At 39.6% G+C, this 21,781-nt stretch overlaps 1 protein-coding gene across 2 annotated transcripts in view; it reads left to right on the forward strand.

Moving 5' to 3' along the window:
• upp1 (uridine phosphorylase 1) overlaps positions 1-21,781 on the forward strand; it is a 47,424-nt gene that overhangs the window by 3,789 nt on the left and 21,854 nt on the right. Inside the window, exons 1-6 of one of the 2 annotated variants that reach the window (XM_052015665.1) lie at positions 2,080-2,145; positions 2,970-3,024; positions 12,337-12,454; positions 12,542-12,700; positions 14,910-15,024; positions 20,567-20,776. In XM_052015665.1, the coding sequence (XP_051871625.1) occupies positions 2,978-3,024; positions 12,337-12,454; positions 12,542-12,700; positions 14,910-15,024; positions 20,567-20,776 (649 nt within the window). In that variant the 5' untranslated portion in view covers positions 2,080-2,145; positions 2,970-2,977. Of the gene's footprint in view, positions 1-2,079; positions 2,146-2,969; positions 3,025-12,336; positions 12,455-12,541; positions 12,701-14,909; positions 15,025-20,566; positions 20,777-21,781 lie in introns of those variants that run through there. The other variant, XM_052015664.1, reaches the window with a different exon arrangement.

Raw genomic sequence — 21,781 nt, forward strand, 5'->3', positions numbered from 1 at the left:
CACACTTTTACCAACCAACATGAGCTTGCCATTATGTGTGCCAACTGCATTGCTGCAGCCTATTCTTGGAACCCTTACCTCCAATTGGAGGGAGCCTCCTCAGTATACTGGGCAAGGGTTTTTCATGGCATGCAACGCCTATACAGGGCAGTTTCATCAGTGAAACACACCTATCCAGGAGAAGTTTTCTGTTGCCACTAACTGCAAATTCATCAACAAACTTTACTTCAGCTTCAGTGTCAGCATTTTTTTTACACCACATGCACTATGTAATGAAATACCATGCCCACTTAAATTTGTGTAGCCATCCTGGTAAATAGTCACAGTCATATTCTAGGATCAATTCTTAATGAAATATTTTTGCTTGCTCCATAAGCATCTCACCCAAAATGCTCACACCATCGATTTGCCTAGGCTTAGACCACTTTATAAGTGCACTGTATAACTCTGTGCTCTTTCCAGATTTCAGAGTTTTCTGACACTAAGGTTTTCTGACCTATTCTCAGCAAAATACTTAAAGGAACAAAATGAGTAAATTTTTAAGTCATAAACTGTTGATCAGCCAATATTATAGAACTTGCTAAAAGCCCTTACTGAAGTTCCTTTATATAATTTCTTCAGTAATTCCACCTTTTCAAGGAAGGATAATGATTTATGCTGAGGCTCATTAGCACTAGCACCACCTCCCACACCCCCTGGTTCCCTTACAAGACATCTTGTAGGGCTAAAATGTGGGGAAACTATAAGCAAAGTCAAAACACTTGGCTACAGATAAGCAAAGCCAATGCAACTACCCTGGTGACCACTCTGCAAACTGATGGTGCCAGGTTCAAAGGTGCCAGACCACTAGAGTTGCTGGGTCACAGAACACAAGAGTAGAGAGTTTCAACCCGTACTTGGCATTTCTTAACTTCAAACACAGCAATCAACTCAATCTTTTACAGTCGCTATTACACACAGTTTCTGGCCATAACTGCAATCCCTTTTCTTTCTTCATTTGTTTTAGAATTATTATTTTGTTATTTTTTCCCACTCAATTCTCCTGCTTGGATAATCATTAAAACACCGAAGAGAATTTTATGTATTGCATCAAGCTTATGCAAACAGCCCTGAGTATTATCCTGAGGCTTCAACTGTGATGTTCCTTTATCTGAAGTTCATTTCTTGAACTAATTGATTATTTTCAAAAAATACTAAATACAAAAAAAGGGATGTTTAATCTATGAACTTTTCATAAAACCGTTGGGTTCTATCACAAAAGAACCAAACTATGAATAGGCCGCTTGCCTCCTTGTGTCTGCTCTGCCATTCAGTATTCTCTCACTTCTTTTTCTTTTTTCCTTTTCTTTGGAACAATCTTGATGGGCTGAATGGCCTTCTGCTCCCTTGTCTTGTGATCTTGTGAGTATGTTCCAAAGCTATCTTTTACCTCAGCATCACTTTCCTGCATTCCAATATCCCTTAATTCTCTTAATATCTAAAAATCCACCATTTTTTCCTGTATTGGTTTTGACATCAAAATATATTGTTGGAAAGTAATTTGACACTTTTAGTGCTGACGTTCATGTTTGAAACAAGATTCTACTTCTTTCTTTTGACTAAGATGGGGATAAGCCAGGAAGGATGTAGGATTGGTAGGGTTAATTGAAACCTATTATTTGAACTGTCCCTAGCTGAATTCCTACTAAGAATGAGGAGTTAAAACTGTGGTTTCTCTTTATTCTCTTCATTCAGACACTGTTTGGCTTGTTAAGTTTGTGCAATATTTCTGTAGAATTACAGCTCATTCTAGAATTAGTCATCACTCTTCCCCGAATTGATGGTGTTGGTGATTTTAACAGTGGAGGTTGGGGCACTGCTGTTGATGATGGAGGCAGTGGTGGTAATAGTAATGACGGTTATAAACGATGACTGAGGTGATGGCAGCAGTAGTAATAGTGATTGCAACAGCGGTGGAATGGAGGTGATGGAGGTAATAGGGGTAATTACTTGAGCAGATGGCATGACAGAACAAGCAAGATGTTGCACAAGATAAATTTCCTGCTTTGGTATCTAAATAGTAACACAAGTAATGTAGCCCATTTGATTCAAGCCCATGAAAAGACTAGAAATGGTAAAGCTGGCTGTGTTTCAGGACTGTAATATGTGAGTATTTTTGGATGACGAATGTTTCCACCATCAGTCATTTTGGTTCAGCGTATTTGAACAGAAGTGTGCCAAAACATGCCAGGGGAAGAATTTTCTGGGTAGCTTCATTTCGATGGGATTGAACTAAATGTGATAGAATATGATTTCTTTTAAAATATTGCAGAATGGATAGTAATATTGGTGTTTTGTTGATAAGTGCATTTTCAATCAGAAAATTGTCCCCATTTCCATAATCTTTAACATTTTACAATTTTAATTTTTTTTGAGGGTGTGGCATCTGGGCTTCAGTACAAGGTATTTATTGCCCATGGATAATTGCTCTTGGTAGTGAGAGAATGTCTGGGATAGTATTACATGGAAACTTGTTTATGATTATGGGTAAATGTGTATTGCTCAGACTGAAGGGTTAGAAATTCTAGCCAGTGATCATTGCTGGGTGTACATTTTTTTTTCAAGTCTGTATCAATAATTTGGATTTAGGCATGTGGAGCAAAACCTTGAAATGTGGTGGTGTGAAAATTGGAAGTTTGCCAAACAGCAAGAAGACCAGGAAATCACAAAAGACACTGAAGGTTTCAAGCATATAAAAGCACTAAGTATGGGCACAAGGATGGGGGCAAAGAAAATAAGAGTGAAATTGTATTATTTGTTTTCAATAGCTTGGTATCACATCATAACCAGTGACAAATATTGTATACCTCTGCTGGAAGTTTGAGATTTTTTGGGGGGCCCACAGGTAGCATAAACATTCAACTAATCAATGTATTATATGTTTACATTTATTTGTTATTCTGTCATTAAATGGCTAATTTTTTTTTCAGAGCAAGCAATGGCATGTTGCAACAAGGATCTGTGTAAAAAGGAGTCAACCTGCCTGTAAGAAATGTCATTTATTTTGTTGCTTTGATATTTTTCATGAACTGAAAATTGGTTTCAGTAATGCATACTAATGGCTCGTGGCTTGAACTGAGTATTTCTCACATCCTTAGCAAAATAATGGGTCAGATTTTGCAGGGAAAAAACTATTATTAGCATAATTGCTGCCAATTTTCCACATAACTTACTGAAACCAGGATTTCTGTGCAAATGTGGATGTATAGAGGTTGCAGTAGAGTATTTGCAATAGTTTGGCTGACGGTTTCCTAATGGGTTGGTAGGTTATCTGGCCACAATAAATTACCCCTCGTATATAGTGCATCATAGCATCTGTTGGGGCAGTGGAGGTGGGGATGCTGAATAAAATGGGTAAGGGTAGGATTAATGTAAAAATGGTACTTAATAGTCAGCGTGGTCTCAGTGGGCTGAAGGACCTGTTTTAGACTGAATCACTATGAATAACTGATAGAGGCATACTGCCATTTAGCCATACAGCCAATGAAAATGATGGAGTCAGTTTTCATTCTCTATTGTTGACCTAACAATGAATCATAACTAGGCTGTGGCTTGTTTAGAGAACTGACAGAAATTAATCTCAAACGTTCAAGATTACTGTGCTAGTTGAGGACAGTACTGAGTGTTACACAACTAATAGACACTAATGGACTCTGCTGCTTGACTATTATTCTTATCCCTGCAATACCACTTTCTGTGTCAGCACATTTATTGCTTCCCCCACCTGTAGCTATTAATGGATTTCTCATTGTGATTGTGAATTTTAATCTTTACAGCCTGCCAAGCTTCTGTCTAGATAGGTGTCCAAACTAAAAAGATTAATTCATTGAAGTCTAGCTTTGGGGCTCATCTGGTCAGTTTAAAACAGCTAAGTTAGGCAGTAATTTTGGATCACTTTATTGTAAATTGACTTAGTTGACTAATCTTATTGTGTATAGGACTAAACAATGTCAATACAAAGGAAGCAAATCTTAGAAAAAATTATATTGCTGAGAACAGCAGATGCTACGTGTCCATGACTGGATGGGGGAAGTGGTTATAAGCCAATCCTAGTACAAAAGATGGATTCATGTATGGGCTGATGTAATAGTTAGGTTACTGGGCTAGTTATTCAGAGATCTGGATCAATACTCCAGATAAAATTAGTTCAAATTCTACATGTGGCAGTTTGAAGATTTGAATCAATCATGAAATTAAGTGAGCATGAAGTTGCTGAATTGTCATTAAAAGCTCAATAAATTCGTTGCACCTTCTAGAAAAGGAAACACCAAATGAATTTAATGACTAGTACCTTTGATAACAGTGTATTTTCATATTATAGCAAATAATGATTAGTACTTGCTGCATCATTAAAAGAAAAAATCAAAATATGCTTGCAATTATTAAATCTAACTTAATATAGTGTTGAAGTTAAAGAAATGTTTATAACATGGAAGCTACTGCTGAATATAGCCAAGGAAAGCATTACTAGTGTCAATCAATGTGTAATGATTTCAGAACATAGAACACTACAGCACGGTACAGGCCCTTTGGCCCAGAATGTTGTGCCGACATTCCATCTTGCACTAAGATCTATCTAACTCTTCACTCCCACATAGCCCCCTATTTTTTCTATCATTCATGTGTCTATCTAAGAGTCTCTCAAATGTCCCTAATGTATCTGTCCCCACAACCTCTGCCGGCAGTGTGTTCCACACACCCACCACTGTAAAAAAAAACACAACAACTTGCCCCTGACATCCCCCTTATACCTTCCTCCAATCACCTTAAAGTTATGTACTCTTGTGTTAGCCATTGTCACACTGGGGAAAAAGTCTCTGACTGTCCACTCGATCTATGCCTCTTATCATCTTGTACACCTCTATCAAGTCACCTCTCATCCTCCTCCTCTCCAAAGAGAAAAGCCCTAGCTCGCTCAACCTATCCTCATAAGACATGCTCTCCAATCCAGGCAACATCCTGGTAAATCTCCTCTGCACCCTCTCTAAAGCTTCCACATCCTTTCTATAATGAGGCGACCAGAACTGAACACTATACTCCAAGTGTGCTCTAACCAGAGTTCTATAGAGCTGCAACATCACCTCGCGGCTCTTGAACTCAATACCCTGACTAATGAAGGCCAACACTCCATATGCTTTCTTAACAACCCTATTGACCTGCGTGGCAACCTTGAGGGATCTATGGACGTGGACCCCAAGATCCCTCTGTTCCTCTACACTGCTAAGAGTCCTGCCATTAACCTTGTACTCTGCCTTCAAATTTGATCTCACGAAGTGTATCACTACACACTTATCCGGGTTGAACTCCATCTGCCACTTCTCAGCCCAGCTCTGCATTCTATCAATATCCTGTTGTAATCTACAGCAACATTCTACACTACCCACAACACCACTAACCTTCATGTCATCTGCAAACATACTAACTCATCCTTCCACATCCTCATTCAAGTCATTTATAAAAATCACAAAGAGCAGGGATCCCAGAACAGATCCCTGTGGAATACCACTGGTCACCGACTTCCAGGCAGAATATGCTTCATCTGCCACCACCCTCTGTCTTCTATGGGCAAGCCAATTCTGAATCCACACAGCCAAGTTTCCCTGGATCCCATGCCTCCTGACTTTCTGAATAAGCCTTCCATGAGGAACCTTATCAAACGCCTTACTAAAATCCATGTACACCACATCCACTGCTCTACCTTAATCAATGTACTTTGTCACATCCTCAAAGAATTCACTCAGGCTCGTGAGGTGCGACCTGCCCCTCACAAAGCCATGCTGACTGTCCCTAATAGGGCAATGCTTCTCCAAATGCCCATAAATCCTGTCTCTAAGAATCTCCTCCAGTAATTTGCCCACCACTGAAGTAAGACTCTCTGGTGTGTAATTCCCAGGGTTATCCCTACTCCCTTTCTTGAACAAAAGAACAACATTTGCCACCCTCCAATCATCCGGCACTACTGCTGTGGCCAGTGACGACGCAAACATCATCATCAAAGGTACAGCAATCTCTTCCCTAACTTCTCGTAATAACCTTGGATATATCCCGTCCAGCCCCGGTGACTTATACGCCATCCTTACAAACGTCAAGGTCTCTCTCTCTGGTGAATACCAAAGCAAAGTATTCATTAAGGACGTCCCCTACCTCTTCTAATTCCAGGCACGTTTCTTCTTTTATCCCTGATTGGTTCTACCCTCACTCTAGTCATCCTCTTATTCTTCATGTAAGTGTAGAACACCTTGGGGTTTTCCTTGATCCTACTACCCAAGGCCTTCTCATGCCCCCTTCTAGCTCTCCTAAGTCCATTCTTAAGCTCCCTCCTGGCTACCTTGTAACTCTCCAGAGCCCTGTCTGATCAGTGCTTCCTAAACCTTAGGTAAGCTTCTTTCTTCCTCTTGACAAGATATTCTATATCTCGTGTCAACCACGGTTCCTTCACTCTACCATCCTTAACCTACCTCAATGGGCCAAACTTATCTAGAGCCCCATGCAAGTATTCCTTGAACAACCTCCACATTTCCGCTGTGCACTTCCCCAAGAACATCTGTTCCCAATTTACACTCCCAAGTTCCTGCCTAATAGCATCATAATTCCCCCTCCCCCAGTTAAATACTCTCCCACATTGTCTGCTCCTATCCCTCTCCAAGGCTATGGTAAAGGTCAAGGAGTTATGGTCACTATCTCCAAAATGCTCTCCCACGGAGAGATCTGAAACCTGATAAGGCTCATTGCCTAGTACCAAGTCCAGTATGGCCTCTCCTCTCGTTAGCCTGTCCACATACTGTGTCAGGAATCCTTCCTGTACACACTGAACAAACTCAGTCCCATCTATCCCCTTTACACTAAGGAGGTGCCAATCAATATTGGGGAAGTTGAAATCACCCATGACAACAACCCTGTTATTTTTGCAGCTCTCTAAAATCTGCCTCCTGATCTGCTACTACTGGGGGGAGGGGGGTCTGTAGAATACTCCCAATAGAGTGATCGCTCCCTTTCTGTTTGACTTCCACCCACACTGACTCAGTGGATGATTCCTCCAGGACATCCTCCCTTTCTACAGCTGTGATACTGTCCCTGATCAGCAAAGCCACATCCCCACCTCTGTCCCTGTCCCTTTTGAAACATCTAAACCCCAGAATATCCAGCAGCCATTTCTGCGTTTACGACAGCCAAGTCTCTGTAATATCTAATGAACAGCTAACCAGGTTGATTGCTTCAGATAAACCATGAATAATTATTTACAGATTAATAGTGTACAGGAGGTTAAAATGCAAACAGCATCCATGTTGTCTCGAGAATTGCTTCATGCTAACTCAGGCTGCTTGAATGGTAACACTTTACATGATTTGGCCATTTTTAATACAAGAATTATTTTGTTGCAAAAAACAATAAATACAATTTAGATAATTTTAATTAACCAAAGTAGGTAGACAATTGAAATAAAAATAAGAAATTCTACTCCAATTTATAAACTTGCAGTTAAGATGGAGAGTTGTGGTGGATTTTGTGGACCCGTGGGGGGAGTGTGTGTGTGTGTGTGTGTGTGTGTGCGCGCGCGCACAGCAAATAATCAGTTCTCGGAAGGAGGAATAATTTCTACAATTTTTTAAGGAATCTGTATGCCTCCAAGTTTTATGCTTATCTTGTGCAGGCTGGATTATCCGCAGCCTCAATAAATTCTCTACTATGTCCTCTGATAGATTTTCCTTTCATCAGTGCTGACTCCTTTACCAGCCCAACAGACAGCTGGCCTGTGAACTGGGCTTGCTGTCAGATAGGAAACAACGACAAAGTTTATAGCACGGACGGAGGCCATTGTCCCATGAAGTGTGTGCTGGCTTCATAAAACAGCATTCTAACTAATCCCAATCACCACTCCATTCTCTCTTCTCACAGCCCTGCAATTATTTTCCCCTTCCAAGTCCTTATCCAGTTCCCTCTTGAACACATGATTAAGTTTGATCCACTACCCTCAACTCACAGTGCATTCCAGATCCTAATCATTTGATGTGTAAAGAAAAAAAAGGAGCTTTTCCTCATGTGTCTTCCAATAACCTTCACTGTATGTCGTTTGGTCCTCATCACTTCCGACACTGGAGCAGTTTCTCGCTGTTTAGGCCCTTTATGATTTTAAATACTATTATTAGAAGCTTTCTTCACTTCCAGTGTTCTAAGGAAAGTGACCACAGCTTCTCCATTTTAAGTAAAGTCCATAATCCTAAAAATCTTTCTGATGAATCTTTATTTGGCACCCACTCTAAGGCCTTCACATCTTTTTGAAAGTGTCATGCCCAGAATTGGACACAATGTACCAGTTCTGACCAAACCAATGTTTTAGAAGGGTTTTTCATACTCTATGCCTCTAGCATGGAATATAAGAAGTAGAAATAAGTAAAGACTGATGTAAGGTACCATTTAGTTCCTTGATCACGCCTCTTGCCTCCATGAATAGATCTCCTTTTTGCTCTTTATCAGCCATACCTCTCTTACTATCCATTACTTTATTTTTGCCTCTGGAAGATTTTTTGGTTTCCTTTTGTTATCTGTCAATATTTTCTCATCCCTGTTTTCTGCTTCAATTTACCTTATCTCTTTGGTCATCCAGGAAACTTTTGGCTTTAATTGTCCTACCTTTCTCTCTTGTGGGACTGAGGTAGCTACGATAATTTGAAACAAGTCTTGCAGGAGCACATTACTTTAAGGTTTTTAATTTAAATCCTGTCAATATGGCCTTGCCTTGCTGGAATATCAGGAGCATAAACTGGTCTTTTCAAAGCTCTCATTAAAAAGCCATCTGCTGAAGCTTTTAAAATACAAAATGCTGTCTCAACATCTTTCTTCCCCTGACAACATTACAGTGACTACTTTTATTAGATTTAGTTAATTTTTTGCACAAGTACCTCAATCTTTCCAATGTTTTTCTATCAGATGGCTCTTAATTTACCTTCAACATATTCCTAATATGCCAAAACTCTACGGGTTCACCAATGCTAATTCTAGGCAAATACAAGAATTTTCATAGCTTTAATTTTACCACAACTGCTATAAAATATTTGTTATTGGAAAGACTTCTCATTAAAAGGTTGCAGAATATCCCATTCAATACAGCTGCAAGCTCCAAATCACTGGCAGCTTGCATGCTAAGAGATTACTAGGAAAGCATAATGAGTGCTGACCATGCAGTTGTCAGGGCTGGCTGTATGCCACTTGGGAGAGCGCAATGGCTGCAACTACATTATTCCAGCTATCCTCATGCTCAATTCAAAAGCTCTTGCCTGCTCAGGTAAACACTTCCCCCACTGTAGTGAATTTATATAAAACCTGCTTTCTGTAGATAAGCTCAATAGTTATAGACGTTATCTGTAATTCATATTAAGTTATTTTCTAGGACCCTACAGCAATTCAGCTTAGCTATTCATAACTATCACTGCATAAAATATTTGTCTGAGGGCACATTCCTAATGATGCCTCAGTATTAAATATTAGTGCCTCCAGTAGGCAAATTGAATTGTGATGGAAAATATACTTGAGGCATCCTAGCTTTTAATTATTAGTTTTAATGATACTTAAGAATCCATGTGATAAGCATTACCCCTGGCATGAACTAACTGCACAAGAGACTTGCTTTAATATAACACCTTCAGCCTATAAGATCAGCCCAGAGCATCATGGAAAAATAAAGGTTGCCAAACCAAAGATGCAGTGCCTCAAGGATCAAAAGCAAGATCAAAGAATTTTTAAAAGCCTCTTTTTAAAAAAAAAGTCATTAACAGGATTAGTGAGGGTATTCCAGACAGTAGATTCTAGGTAGCTGAAGATGCAGTTATCAACAGAGAAACATGGAAAATGCGCATGTCAGGGTTAGAGTGACTATATTGTTCAGAGGATTGTAGGTTTTAACGAGGTTATAAAGGAGAGAAAGACCAAGCAGCATTTTAAAGGCAAGGTTTAAAATATTAAACCTGAGGCACTCTGGGACTGGTAGCCAGCGTTAGTGTGTGGACAAGACTAATGTGGGATTAGCTGGTGGGGTTTTGAATGAGCTGTAACTTATTAAAGGCAGAAGATCATCAAAGTGTCTAGGAGGGCATTGCAATGGTAGAATAGAGAGTTGATAAAGGGATGGATGAGGATTTCATTAGAAAATGGGATTAAGCCTGGGGAGAGACAGGTATTATTTTTGAGGTGGTGTTGGGGAGAAAGAGGATATGGTGCTGGAAAATTCCGTTTGGGGTAACATAGGAAATGTTCGTTGCAGTGTTAATCCTCTAAAGTTAGTGCCCTAGATAGAATCAGTGATAAGGACAGGGATTTTGTGATGGATGATGGTTTCATTATTCCTTATATGCTGAGAGGAAATGACAACTTATTTGGACAAGCAACATGATGAAGTGATTGAGGGCATTCAAAAGAGGTGCTGAAAAGTTTAAAAACTAGAAGTTATCAGTGTGCAAACTAACCATTATCTGTGGATTTGTCGACAAGTGGCAGCATATAGATGAAGAAAACATTTTTACACACAGTGCCTTGTTGTTTTAATGAATGGTACAATAATTGATGAACCAACTAGAAACAAAACTCCCAAGCACTAAGCCAATTAGAAACTCTGAAAATGGTTATTCTGATGAAGAGTCCAGATGAATGGTCTCGATCCAAAACATCGACTGTTCATTTCCCTCCATAGATGCTGCCTGACCGCTGAGTTCCTCCAGCACTTTGTGTGTTGCTCCAAATTTCCAGCATCTGCAGTCTCTCTTGTGTCTCCAAATGGTTATTCTGTTTGGGTTGGTGATACACTGGCATAAAGCGTATATCTTTATTTATTCACTGGATATGGACATTGTGGAAGGACAAATTAATTGCTCATATCTAATTGCCATGACACGAGATGAGCCAGCACTAAGTTAAGTGCAATCCTAATGCAATTGGATAGGGAGTTCCTTGATTTTGACCCTGTGATGATGAAGGAACAGTGATATATATTTCTAAGTTAGGATAGTGTGCAACTTGGAAAGGAACTTGGAGGTAGTTGTGTTCCAGGTACTACATTTTCATTCAAATGCATGTTTTCATTCAAAAAATGAATTCCTACGACCTGGTCTTTTAGATAAGTCACAAAGCCAAGTCTAATGAAAGGGATGTTAGTAATTCTATAATACTTTTTCAAAGAACAGAGGCCAAGACTTATTCCTAACCCAGTATTAAAATAAAGACATTTACCTACAGTATGCAAGTTTTTTTTTAAATTTTAAAATTTTATTTACAGCATGGTAACAGGCCCTTCCGGCCCAACGAGTCCGCGCCGCCCATTTTAAACCCAAATTAACCTACCTGTACATCTTTGCAATGTGGGAGGAAACTGGAGCACCCGGAGGAAACCCACGCAGACACGGGAGAACGTACAAACTCCTTACAGACAGCAACGGGAATCGAACCCCGATCGCTGGCGCTGTAATAGTGTCGCGCTAACTGCCTAGACCTTTAAAGTAAAATGTAATTTCATCCTTTTATACAGGATATTTTCAGCAGGGTTGAAATGATTCTGGTCTAGTGCCCAATGAGCTATATTTTAAAATGACATTCACATATTCTTCATTTACTAACACAGATATGGTTGTGAAACACAAAAGGCAGCAGCATCCTTGACCTCAAATAATCAAAAACATGTTGCAAGTGGAACGAGGTGGCAGCAGTGGCTTATGAAACAAGTGCTGTTTTGAGCAAAATTTAGCAAATGTCCAGAATTTAGGCAGTAGCAAGCCACCCACTCTTCTTGTTGACCTACAAACAAAGCATGTACTTAGCACCAGTGTGATTTTTTTTTTATTTCCCCCAGTGAAATCTAGCAGGGTGAAGCTTGACTGATCTGTACTGTCAAGAATGAACAAGGTGTTTCAGTAATATAACATTGTGACGTAAAGGAGAAGTGTTATGGGGGGAGGGGAGGTGAAATGATTTTGCAGGAGGAAGTGGGGTGAATGTAACTGAACAAGCCCTACTCACAATAAGGAGGAAAAACAGTCGTCTGAACCAAACCCTATATTACACTCATGGTAAATGTCAGGGAATGGGTTCTACCTATTTTGGTAAAGTTTCTATAGTAGTTTCATGATTACCTTTACTTTTAAATCCTTTCAGGTTTTTTTTAAAGTGTAATTAAATGTAGTTGCAATGCATTGCAGATAAGATGACAAGAGTATTGTATAACTTCAGTTATACATGGGTGCAGTAACTTAGGTAATTACAAAATTTATTCTGAAAATATATTAGAGTGTATAGCAAATCTTTTTCTTGCAGGGAAAAATGTGTCTATGTATCAAATCCCTATCTAACAACAATGAAAGATGATATTTTATACCATTTTGACCTTGGCACGAGGACTCATGATCTTCCTGGCATGTTTGGAGATGTTAAGGTAGGATATTGGTTTGATTGTTGAAATACCAACATGTAGTTTTTGTGCAATGGTAACAAAATAAAAATGTTTCTTCTTTTCTGCCAGTTTGTATGTGTAGGTGGAAGCCCATGGCGAATGAAATCCTTCGCTCAGTACATGAATGTGGTGTTGGGATTGGGATGTGCCACAGCTGACATTCCCGATATCTGTGCCCACACTGACCGTTATAGCATGTATAAAGTGGGGCCTGTCCTAGCAATAAGTGTAAGTAACTGTAACCGACAGGGAACAGAGATAATGTTTATAATTATTAATATTTGGGATAAGGTAGTTAAATTACCAGAATGGTAATATCGAGACTTGGACTAATAATCTGGACACCTGAGTTCAGAACCCACTATGGAAGCTGTGGAATTTAAATTCTATTAATAAACTAGGCATTTGAAAAAAAACAGCAATAAGACCCTGGATTTGGCAAGAAATCTGCTGTCTTCGCCAAGCTTGGTTTATGTGTGACTCCAGATCTGGAGCAATGTGGTTGATTCTTAACTACATTCAGTTGTAAAACTACAATGTTAAAACAGACCAGTCACTTGACAGTGTCTGAGGCACCAAATTTGCACATGGAAAAGTTGCTCCTAGTCCAATCAACCTTGCAAAGTCCTCCTCCAAATCTTCCTACTTGGAAGTGCTGTCCCAAAGACTAGACAAGAAACAGTCTGACATTGTGTTTGAGGAATCGTATGTTATAGTCAACATGCAAGGACTCCTCCATCACAATACCAGTTACGTCCTGTCCCACTGGCTAGACAAACTGAGCTGCAACAATCTGTTACCTCATGAACTAGTAAATCCCTGACTTTACTGTTGCAATCAAGTCAGCGGATTAACCATAGTTCAATAAGGAATGGAGAAGGGCACAATGAAGTATCAACCTAGAGAAACTGCAACGCAGGATTCATGGTAAAGAGCAAAAAACACCACACAATAGAGAGAGCTAACTCCAAAACCAAAGGTTCAGATCAAAGCTTTTCAGTCCTGCCACATCTTGAACAATGGTGGCTAATTAAGCAGCAAACTGGAGGGGTGACTCCAAGAACATCCCAACCTCACCAATAGCGAGACCCAACAAGTGTTACTGAACACAAGGTGGAAGCATTCACCACCATGTTCAGCCAGAAATGTTGAGTGGATGATGTACCTCAACTTCCTCTGGAGATCGCCACCATCAGAGAAACTACTCTTCAGGCCATTGGATGAAATTTGGATGAACCATGTCATTTGAGAAACAGCTGAGAGCACTGGATACAACAAATACCATTGAACCAGACAATATCCCAAATAAGATACTGAAGACGTGAGACCCACAATTAACCATGCCTCTAGCCGAATGTTCCAGTTCATGTACAGCATTGATATCTACCTGGCAATAAGTAGGCTGGAGTCAACCCTTGCACAAAGGAAGATGGCTGTATTTGCTGGAGGTCAATCATCCCAGCCCTAGGACATCATTGCAGGAGTTCCTTCAGACAGTGTCCGAGGGCTGTGATGATTGACCTCAGCAAATACAACCATCTTCCTTTGTGCAAGGTTTGACTCCAGCCTACTTATTGTCAGGTAGATATCAATGCTGTACATTAACTGGAACATTCTGCTACTTCATTAATAATCTTCCTTTCATCTTGAGGTCCAAATTGGAGATGTTCACTGATGACTGCACAATATTCAACTCCACTGACAGCCACACAGCAAATGAAGCAATATATTCTTGTAAGCAGCAAGAGCCAGACAATATTCAGGCATTGGCTGAAAGGTAACAAATAACATTTGCATCACAGAAGTGTTGGGCATTGAACATCTCTATAAATGAAAATCTAACTACCTACACTTGTTATTCGATGGCATTTCCACCACCAAAACCACCATCATCAACAACCTTGGAGTCAGTATTGACCAGAAATTCAATTGAATTAGTTACCTGGCCACATAAATACTGTGGCTACAAGAACAGGTCAGAGGCTGGGTGTCCTGTGGCAAGTGACCCATCTAAGGCTTCAAAACGTTTTATCTTGTTGAACACCAGTAATATCCCTTTTGCACAGTCTGTTAAACATATCTGTTAGCAACCTATGCCAAACCTCTCAGTGCTTACGTAGGTACAACTTATTTGTGCAGGTAGAGAATTTGCTGATATAAACTGTGTTGATTTCTCAGAACTTAATTGGTAACCTATTGCTGATGTTTTTCAGATATGCTAGATAAGTAAACAATCAAAAGTGCCTCTACCTGTTCAATCATGCCTCCACCCACTTCCCCTACTGCCCAGTTCCCATTTTGTTTTGAGATATTTGACATATTAAAACTGCTATATAAATATATACCAGCAAGTTCTGAACCTTTACAAGGGACTATGTTTAACGTAAATAACACAAGTATAAAAAATAAATAACTTTGAATTTCTGCTTTGTTTCAGCATGGCATGGGGATTCCTTCAATCTCAATCATGTTACATGAACTTATTAAATTGCTTTGTCATGCCAAGTGTTCTGATGTTGTTGCCTTTCGTATTGGCACCTCAGGTGGAATAGGTACAGTATTCTAATCAAAGTGGTTGTAAAATCAGATAAGTTAAATATGTAAGTGATATATTTGCAGAATATCACACTTGTTCACATTGGATGAAACTTGCCTTTGCTACATCCAGTGAAATCCCTTGTCCGACCTCCCCTCCCATGAACGGATGTCACCACCTGTCCATGGCACTGAGGAAAACAGAACGCCACACCTGGGATCCCAGGTAGTGTTCCCCACCCACTTCCTTACTGAGTATTATACTATTTGCTTACACCATCAAACTTGGAATCAACACCACTAAAGAACCCTCCCATCCCTGGTGAAGTTCTTCCTCTGCTCCCTGGGCAAACACCTGTCTAAATATACCATCACCTACTGACACAGAGTCAAATTGACTTGGATAGAATGATCTGGCCCAGCGTATCCCTTGCTCTATAGTACTTTAAAGCCAGGGGATCAACCCAGGTTCATGGAGGAGTGCAGAAAGCATACAAAAAATGAAGTGCTTGCTTAGAGAAGATATAAAACAGGACAATATGCATGCTAAACAGCAGAATAAAACAGCTACAATAGACAGAGTGAATCAATCTCTCAACCAACTGATCAGGTTGAAAGCTTTGCAGTGCTTTCACATCTAGTTTTAAATGGTGGGGTTGTAGACAATTAGAAAGCTATTGGGAGGAGGCAGCTCCAGAACTATCCTGATCCTTAATATTGGTGCTAAAGGCAAAACTGAGGCATCTGCAACCATATTCACCTAGAATTGTAGAGAGATTATCCATCTTGAGATATAAATTATAGAAGCCAGTCTTTAATTTTATTCTCTACTCATGACATCAAGAAACAGATGAGAGCACTGGCTAAAACAGAGCATATGGGAGTAGACAATGTGCTGGCTGTAGTTCTAAAGACCTGTGCTCCAGAACAAGTGTACATTTAGCCAAGATGTTCCAGTAAAGTTATAACACTGGCACCCACCCAACAATGTGGAAAATTGCCCAGAGTACATCTAGCTCTCAAAACGCAGAATAAGTCCAATCTGGCTAATTACTGTCCAATCAGTGTGCTCTCAGCCATCAGCAACATGATAACAGATATCATCAGCACTGTCATATGGTGGTACTCACTGATAACCTGCTCACTGATGCTGAATTTGTGTTTCCTGATCCTCTGCAATAACAGGCCATGCGTCAATGCAAAAGGCAAGGCTGAATTGTAGAGGTGAGGTGGAAGTGACTGTCATTGACATGAAGGCAGCATTTGACTAGGTTTAGTATCAAGGATCCTTGGTAATACCGAAGTCAAGAGACACCAAGGGAAAAACACTCCTCCAGTGGTTGGAGTCATACCTCACACAAAGGCAGAGGGTTGCAATTGTTGGTCTGTGATCACAGTACAGGGACATCGCTGCAGGAGTCCTTCAGGACAATGTCCTAGACTTAACCATCTTCAGTTGCTTCATCAATGACCTACTTTTATTGTAAGGTCGGAAGTGGAGATGTTTGATTCCAATCACGATCCACCCACAGGTCCATTCAGCAAAAGGCAGTCAACATTCAGACATAGACTGAGAAATGGCAAGTAACATTGATGCCATAAAAGTCTCAGGCAATGATCATCTCCAACAGGAGAGACCCTAACTATTCAGCACAAATCAACCTACTTGATTGCCATCTCATCAACAACCCTAAACATTTATTTTCTCCACCACTGGTGCACAGCGGCTACAGCATTTACCATCTACAAAATGTATTACAGGCTGCAGCTGACAGTATCTCCCAAACCCATGACCTCTACCACCAAAGAGGACAAGGATGGAAGGTGCACAAGAACACCACCACCTGCAGGTTCAAGTAAATCAGTCATTCATTGCTAGTAGTTCTCAATCCTGGAAGCCTCTACTCAACAGCACTGGAGTACCTTCACCAGAATTATTGTAGTAGGTTAAAGAAGTGGCTTATCACTGCCTTTTTAAAGGCATTTAGGGATGAACAATAAATGCTGACTTGAATGCCTAGATCCTAAGAAATTAATTAAAATATAAACTGGGCTAGTGTTGCTTGATACAACCAGACCCAGCCTTAATTGGAATGATTTTGTAGAATATGGACCTGTTCCACCCCACCCTGACACAAGTAATCAGAGCCTGGTGGGCTCACATTGGATAGCCCAGCTCTAATGACATTAAGTCCAGAAAGCCAACTGAAAGGTGCTACAAACAGGCAACAGAAAAATAAGTTACACAAGCATGATTACAGAATGATTTAGACATGTTCTGGATATGAACATAATGGGGAAGAGACAATAGAAGAAAGTCCACAGTTAAAGTCAGAGGTCCCATGGTGCGATGAAATTAATTCTGGTTGAGTGTAGTTGGGTTTTTCAGTCGGTGTGTCCAGGTTTGGAGACAGGCATGGAGGGTGAGTGAATGAGAAGTTGGTTGAAGGTTAAGATATCAGACTCTGCACAGTACGGCATCCCAGTAGGAAAATATTTGTGAAGAAATGATGACAAAATAGGTGGTCCAGTAAGATGTATAAATGCATCTGCCCAAGAGGGAGAATTTCTGCTCAAGAACAACATTGTAGCAACAGCATTTGTGGAGAGAAACAAGAGTTATCATTTCAGATTGATGACTTCTGATTAGAACATAGAAAAGTTAGAAATAGATATTTTAAGTAGCAGAGGAGAGCCAAGGGTGGAAATAATAAAGTGTGATGTGTGATAGGGTGGAGACCAAGAGAGACGGAATGACATGGATTCTGTTTCTCCCAGCAGAAAGAAAGTTATGAACCACTCCCAGCAGGACCAACACTATCTGTGTCATAAGTCTTCCTTGGTATCCATCCTGTCACAAACTTCTCCATCATTCTCCTATGCTACTTACAAATAAAATTTATTTCTAACTTTTCCTAGTTCTGGTGAAAGATCATCAATCTGGTTTTGTTTTCTCTACAGATGATGCCTTACCTGCTGAGGTTTTTTGCATTTTCTGGTTTCATTTCAGTTTTCCAACATCTGCAGTATTTTGCTTTCTGATTGTAGCAATTTAGTCGATCAGTAGGACTATTGTCAGCTCATGAGATAATTGTAGCAGTGGGATGTGGGCTATAAGCTGGAGGCAGCTGCCTTAAAACCCAAACTGTAAAAAAGGTAAGAATCTTATTGAGTTTTATAGTGTAGTGAGAAATTTAGTTATAACAGCAGAACTGGAATTTGGAAGTCAAGTTTGAGCAAAGGTTTAAAATTGGCACAGCCATGATCAGAGATAAGTGGAATAAACGTGGAGGAGTAGGGAACAGACAGCATTCAGCATTACAAAGGAAAAGCCAGGGGAACATTTCCTCTGAGTGTTGACCATAATGCTAGAAGTCTGATAAAGCAGAATCCATAAGCATGTTGTAAAAGAGAATTAAATAGTGGTTTGAAAAAGTGGAACATGAAAAGATGCAGTGAGTGGAAAGATGGAGACAAGCAGCAGTGCAAACTTGAAGGACTGCACTGCCTGTTTCCATACTGTGACAGTCCAGGAGTCTAGATATAAACATTGCACATTAAAGACTATTATTGCCATGTAAAATTGCAGTGGGTTGAATTTTACTCATTCATATCTTTAGTCTGTCTTGTTCGAATAGCCCTGTCATAAATCTTAAGTGCTAACATTATGTATTGACAAGAAATGTATTTCAAATTGTGCACCTGGATTCTGTTCTGATCAAATATATTTGATTGTGTAAAGCAGTATTTTTACTGTACCACTCATCACCTTGGAATAACCACTGTTCTGATTAATCCATTCCTAAATCCTGAACATGAAATAGCTATCAATACAACACAAATTAATCTTTCAGTCACTACACTAATGTGAAACATGATGTACTGATGTCATGAATCCATAAAACATGGGAAATTATTGCCCACTTGTAAGAAATATTTGATAATATATATACACAAATGGAGATCTTTAAATATAGAATTTGGCAGGTATCATAAAAAAGAACAGCCTTCTTAAGTATAGCAAATCGTAGACAGTTACAGCACCTTTGTCATTTTCCTTGTATTAAACAAATAAAGATTTTTAAAATATTATGTTACGAAGAATATAACAATTATTTAATGGTGTATTACCAGTAAAATGGCCAGATGTTAAATATTGACCTGAGAGAGCTGGCAGGGCTCCTCAGCCCTTTTCATTACACGTCCTGTGCCATAAGAGAAAATGAGGATGCATCTTATGTCCTGAGCAACCACATGCAGGAACTGATGTCAAGTGACAGAGGTCACTATCTGAATGTTGGACCCTGAGCAGTAGTTGTTTTCACCATAGTGAATCCACAAGAATGAATGCTACAAAGATGGCATGGCTCAGGAGGTGGTCATCCCACAGCTTAAGTGTCTACAGATAGAGGAGAAATGGGTAACCAGTAGATCGAATGGGTAACCAGTAGATCGAATGGGTAACCAGTAGATCAACTGGGAGGACCAGGCAGGAGGTGCAGGAGTGCATCACGCTCTACCTGGTTCTTCAGGTGAGCATAGGCTGAGTCAAGAACATGGGATCATGGGTGACTAAGTGTAGTGATTGGTGATAGAAAGGTCAAAAAAAGCTAGAGGGAAGAGTTCAATAGTTAGGGAGGGGAGAGGAGAAATACTTTTCCATTTCCATAAATGTAATTTAGGTCAAGGATGTCACTGACCAACTGTAGAGCATTCTGGGAGGGAAGGATGAAAAGCCAGGGGTTATTTTTATGTTGTCATGACTCATTTTACCAATGACATGAGAATGAAGGCTGAGGCCTTCTAAGAAGATATCAAGGAGGTGGAGATGAAATTAAAATTAGGACTTCAAAGATAGTAGTCTGTGAATTACAGGGTACAATATTGTGGTGGTTAAGTTCCTGGACTCAGAATTAGTGTTGTGGTTCATGAATCCAGAAACATGAGTTTGAATCCCACCCTGGTAGCTGTGGAATTTAAAATCAATTAATTAAGTCAAATCCAGATTTTTGTTTTAACACTAATCTCAGTAATGGTCAGCAGAAAATTATTGTCATAACACCCATCTGGACTCTTACTGTCCAGCAAATCTGCTATCGTTACCTGGTCTGGCCAATGTTCCAGACAGACCAATGTAGTTGACTCTTAATTATCTCCTCAGTTCAAGGGCATTTAGGGATGGATAGTAAACACCAGTATTGCCAGGAACAATAGAACAAATACAAAAAAAAACTAAATGGTGCCATGTGCAAGAATACTGAGTGATGTTATGCTGTTATTCAATTACCTAACATTGGGTTAGTGTCAATACGTGATCTGATTTATATAGAGCTTAGGCTGAATCAGATTTCACTGCAATAAATTTCTATGGTTCCATGCTCATCGAGTCTGTTCCACCTCTTTCAAAGAAGAATCAGTCCCATGCCACCATCCTTTCCCAAGTCCCTGCAATATTTTCTTCCTGGCATACATATATAGTTCTCTTTTGTAAGCTATGATTGAATCTCAGATCAAACTATATAGGGCTGTGGTTTTGAGGTTTTTTTTTTCATTTTTCAGGTGTGCAGCCAGGTACAGTTGTGGTCACCAGAGTCTCAGTGGATCCTTGCTTCAATCCTTGCCTCAAACAAAATGTAATGGGGATGACTATGTCTTATCCAACTGCATTAAATGAATGTCTGGCTCAAGAAATGCTTAAATGCAGCAAGGAACTTAATAAATTCGACACTATTCTTGGTACTACCCTATGCACGTCTGATTTCTATGAAGGTAGGAAATATGTTCATAAAGCATACTTGACGATATTACAGTTTTAGGATTGGTTCACATAAGTCTCAAAACAAAAAATCAAGCTATATGGAAGAAACATGGATATATCACAGAAATTGATTAGGTCTCAGCTGAAATATTGTGGGTAGTTCTGAGCCCCACATTTCAGGGAAGGGTCTTACAAAGAATTTATAGGAGGTTTGCCAGATATTTCTAGAGATGGGGACTTCAGTTATAAAGTTGTAATTGGAAATGTTGAGTTCTGTTTTGGGTAGAATTTATCTCATAGTTTTTAACATGATGAGAGGTTTTGATTGATTAGAAGGTGAAAAGTTATTGTCTCATGTGAATGGGTCAATAACAGAGGTTATAAATTCAGATTGTTGCATGCTATGTAATTATCTTTACACAGTTAAAGCACCAATTGTTTTTTGTCTGCTTCCCTACTATTGCAAATTGCAAGTTGTATGGGTCACAGTGTCAAGCAGGGATCCATATCTACAGAGACAGAATGGGGCATTAATGGAAATTGTAAACAGTTGCGGGTTAGCAGAGATCAGGTTCATAATTGGAATTGGGATGCACCAGTTAGGATACGATCAGAGGGTAATCCACTATCAGGCTTGAGTATTGAAGAACTATGTGAAGTACATTCCCATGGCTGGACCCCAAAGCCTGGGAAATTTTCCAAACAGTTCCCCTTTAATACTGAAGCAGGTCTCACATACTTGGAAGAAAATTACGGCAGCGTTATCCAGGTGTGTATCTCAGGTCTTTGGATGTCACAGTATTTATCTAGGTGCCTTCATAAGTTACTTCATCAAATGCAGAGGACTTGGAAAGCAAAGAGCAGACTTTACAGATTGCATGTGAAGTCCTTAATATTTTCCAAACATTTTTTCATAGAAATTATAGGGAAACTGAGAAAGGTTCTATATAACCGAAGTAAAATTTATTTCCCTTTATATTCCATTCTTCTTGAGAATAACTGAAATATTCTATGAG

Source organism: Pristis pectinata, chromosome 5, assembly GCF_009764475.1.
Source record: "Pristis pectinata isolate sPriPec2 chromosome 5, sPriPec2.1.pri, whole genome shotgun sequence".
Taxonomy (NCBI): domain Eukaryota; kingdom Metazoa; phylum Chordata; class Chondrichthyes; order Rhinopristiformes; family Pristidae; genus Pristis; species Pristis pectinata.